At 43.5% G+C, this 3,503-nt stretch overlaps 1 protein-coding gene across 1 annotated transcript; it reads left to right on the forward strand.

Moving 5' to 3' along the window:
- The first annotated feature begins 604 nt into the window (after window positions 1-604).
- Window positions 605-2,316, forward strand: LOC128300591 (cytochrome P450 4d1-like). The gene is made up of 4 exons (XM_053036708.1): window positions 605-767; window positions 841-1,224; window positions 1,290-1,904; window positions 1,976-2,316. The coding sequence occupies exons 1-4, from the start codon at window positions 605-607 to the stop codon at window positions 2,314-2,316; spliced, it is 1,503 nt and encodes a 500-aa protein (XP_052892668.1).
- Window positions 2,317-3,503: the final 1,187 nt, after the last annotated feature.

Genomic DNA, 3,503 nt, shown 5'->3' on the forward strand with positions numbered 1-3,503 from the left:
CAGTTTCACAACGCTTTGGTCAACGATTTCTTATCCGGTACGGTTTGTTTGCGTTACCGAAAAGGACAAGAGTTTTCCGGCGGATCAGTTTGCTTTTGTTTTTTATGCGTACGGTTCGTAACAGCACGTTGACATGTTTTTTTTTGTGTTAAAAGTTGGATAATGCAGCTATTCAGAGGTCACTGTTAATAATGTTATTAATTTACTATTTCCTATACTGTTCCAATGTGTCTGATCAATTTATTTATATTCTACACTGAAATTCCACTCACCGCACTTCGCACCAATATTAAAATAATAAATTAAACGTTTATTTTCATTACCTTACATCACCTGCAAAAAATGTAGCAAGTTCATTGCTAAATCTACCATCGACTTTTAAGGAACATGACCGACTGTTTTCGCATCACCGATCAACAGCATATTTTCAAACACACAACAGACAAACCATACCCATACCGCAGTGTTTGTGTGATAAGAAATCGGCTGACCGTGTTGGCGTGATAAGACGCCGGCTATATATACATTCGCTCGAAACTAAGCTCGTTTATTAGTGACGGTTCAACATTTGATAGGTGGAGAGTTCACACGTTACATCAGTAAAATGTTTGTTGTGTTAACGCTGTTTGTTGTGTATCTTTCATATTTATTGCTAAAGTACCACCAAAAACGTCAGGAAGTGCTCAAAATCCTGGGCTACTTCAATGGTCCGAAACCGGACTATTTTCTCGGCTGCACCAACTTGTTTAAGGACAAAACCATCCCGGGTACGTGGTCTTTTTATTAACATGCGCAAATTTATGTAGCGCTGTAAACATCCTTGTTCTTCTCTTGAATCAGAACTATTCGACACTATTGTTGGCTGTCATCGTCAGTATGGCAAGGACGTTTGCTTCATTGGAGCGTTCAATGATATGGAACTGGACATCTCCTGTGCGCGCAATGTAGAGAAGGTGCTGCTATCGAAAACCACGAAGAAATCGTACCAGTATGACTTTATCGAACCGTGGCTCGGCACCGGCCTGCTACTGTCGTTCGGTGAAAAGTGGTTCCAGCGTCGAAAGATCATCACACCATCGTTTCATTTCAAAATTCTCGATCAATTCATGGATGTGTTCAATAAGGAAGCGGACATGCTCATCACAAAGCTGGAACGGCACGTGAATCAGAAAGAGTTCGATATCTACGATTACATCACGCTCTACGCGCTGGATAGCATTTGTGGTAGGTTTCTTTCGTTGCGCCACAGTGATTACATCTTATCATTTACGCTGTGTCCCGTTTCTTAGCGACATCGATGGGAGTTCACATTAATGCGCAGGAAAATCCGAACAATGATTACGCCAAGGGTGTAAAGACGGTGTCCGAGTATGTGTTTCGTCGCAACTTTAGCGTGCTGCGCAAGTTCCCGGCTCTGTTTGTACTGTACCCTTACGCCAGGGACCAGGGAAGAGTCATCAAGCGCTTGCATGACTTTACCAACTCGGTAATTGAGACGCGAAGGAAGCAACTCAGCCAGGAAAGCAAACCCCTCCAGGATGATGATGGTTCCACAAAGCAGCGCGATACTTTCCTCGATCAGTTGCTGAAGGTGAAGATCGATGGGAAACCGCTCAGTACGGCCGACATTCGCGAGGAGGTGGACACGTTCATGTTCGAAGGGCACGATACGACGACGTCGGGTATTTCGTTCACAGTTCTAGAGCTAGCCAAACATCAGGACATTCAACAGAAGCTGTACGAAGAGATCGATGCAGTGCTGGGAAAGGAAGCGGGATCGATCTTTCTTACCAACTCGTTGCTCCAGGAGCTGAAGTATCTTGATATGGTCATCAAGGAATCATTACGCTTGGTACCACCGGTTCCGTTCATTGGACGCAAACTTCTCGAAGACATGGAAATGAGTATGATTCCCTTTCATGTATCGGAAACCGTATCGGGGCTTATAATGTATGTTTTATTTTTTTCCCAACAGATGGCACTGTACTTCCCGCAGGAACAACCGTGTCCCTCGACATCTTCTGCCTGCACCGCAACCCGGCAGTGTTTCCCGAGCCGGAAAAGTTCATCCCGGAGCGTTTTTCGGACGAGAACGAAATTAAGCGTGGACCGTACGATTACATTCCATTCAGCGCTGGCTCACGGAACTGTATCGGGCAGAAGTATGCGCTGTTGGAGATGAAAGTTACCATCGTTAAGCTGCTCGCTAGTTATAAAATTTTGCCCGGCGAGTCCATCGATCAAGTGCGCTTTAAGGCCGATCTTGTCATCCGTTCCACCGGTGGTATTCCGGTGAAGCTCGTCAAAAGAAGTTAGACCGGGCTGCTTCATTAATAAACTTTCGTCTAATCTTCGTACGGTGAAAAGAACTCCTGACTGACCTGATTGGCCTCCGGCTAACGTGCTTTTTGCCTTCTGCTGTAACTGCTGCCGAGGGAAGCTCATCAACGTGCTTCACCTGTTTCGGAATATTATAATTTAATTAATCAATCAGAAACCCAACTATTTCCACGTCCACAGCATGACAGAGTGATGGGAAGTGAACGAAGAACGCGCACACATCCACAAATACGTTGAAATACGTATAACCACAAAAACTCTATGCCACTTCATGTTCTGCCCGCTGTACAGTAGCATGGTTTCGTAAATTGAATTTATCAACTTTTTCTTTTCCTGTCAACTGGCAGCACTTTTTTGCCTGCGCGCAGTATTGGGCTTGCAGAACAGCTAAGTAGTCCTTCAAAGCACCGCGTACTACTAACCGGATGAATGCTAACCAATATCAAACAAAACTACCCCGTTAGTTGTTAGATACAATTTTTTCCACTTCCTTTTTCACCGCAACTACACTTCAGTAGAAGCACGTTTCACTCGGACCACCACAATCCCGTAAAGCCGAAAGACGGAAAGTCATCACCGGGGACAGCGGTGGGTGGGATGTGTATTATTTTTCTGCCCACTTTCTCATGCTTTTTCACCGAAGTGTCAACCACATTCCGGGCTGGCGATGGGACAAGGATGAATGGATGGCTGATTGAATGAAAATATTGTGTATTTCATGCTTCGATATAGTTGAGACAAAGTGTGCTTCCCAGCGCATAAAAGTTCAATCCTCCCAAGAGCGGTATAAAAATGAGAAATAGAAAAAGTTTTATTTAAATTAAACGAGAAATTATGAATATCAACAATAGCAAAGTAGTAATTAGTTTCCCTTTTCAAATCATTGCATACTTGCAGGCTTTTGTGTTTTTTGCTCCTAAATCTATGCAATGTATCTATGTGCAACACAAAATAGATGCAACTCCTTTTTCAACACAGTTTTAAGTAGAAATGTTTACTATTTAAACACATTTTACTGTTTACAAACGAAAGAGAAACAAGAAAACAAGAACCTACTCCACCATCCAGATGATTGATATAATTGTGATGGGCATCCCTGGCTTCCGGTGTTTATCTCTTCAGCAACTAAAAACGGATCAGCACGGACCACCACGGAGCAGGAG

This window comes from Anopheles moucheti, chromosome 3 (genome assembly GCF_943734755.1).
Source record: "Anopheles moucheti chromosome 3, idAnoMoucSN_F20_07, whole genome shotgun sequence".
NCBI classification, from domain to species: domain Eukaryota; kingdom Metazoa; phylum Arthropoda; class Insecta; order Diptera; family Culicidae; genus Anopheles; species Anopheles moucheti.

Excerpts from the sequence above, each read along its gene's own strand:
- LOC128300591 (XM_053036708.1), top strand. The coding sequence starts at position 605 with ATGTTTGTTGTGTTAACGCTGTTTGTTGTGTATCTTTCATATTTATTG. Across the intron at positions 768-840 it reads TAAGGACAAAACCATCCCGG|AACTATTCGACACTATTGTT; the intron begins GTACGTGGTCTT and ends CTCTTGAATCAG. Across the intron at positions 1,225-1,289 it reads CGCGCTGGATAGCATTTGTG|CGACATCGATGGGAGTTCAC; the intron begins GTAGGTTTCTTT and ends CCCGTTTCTTAG.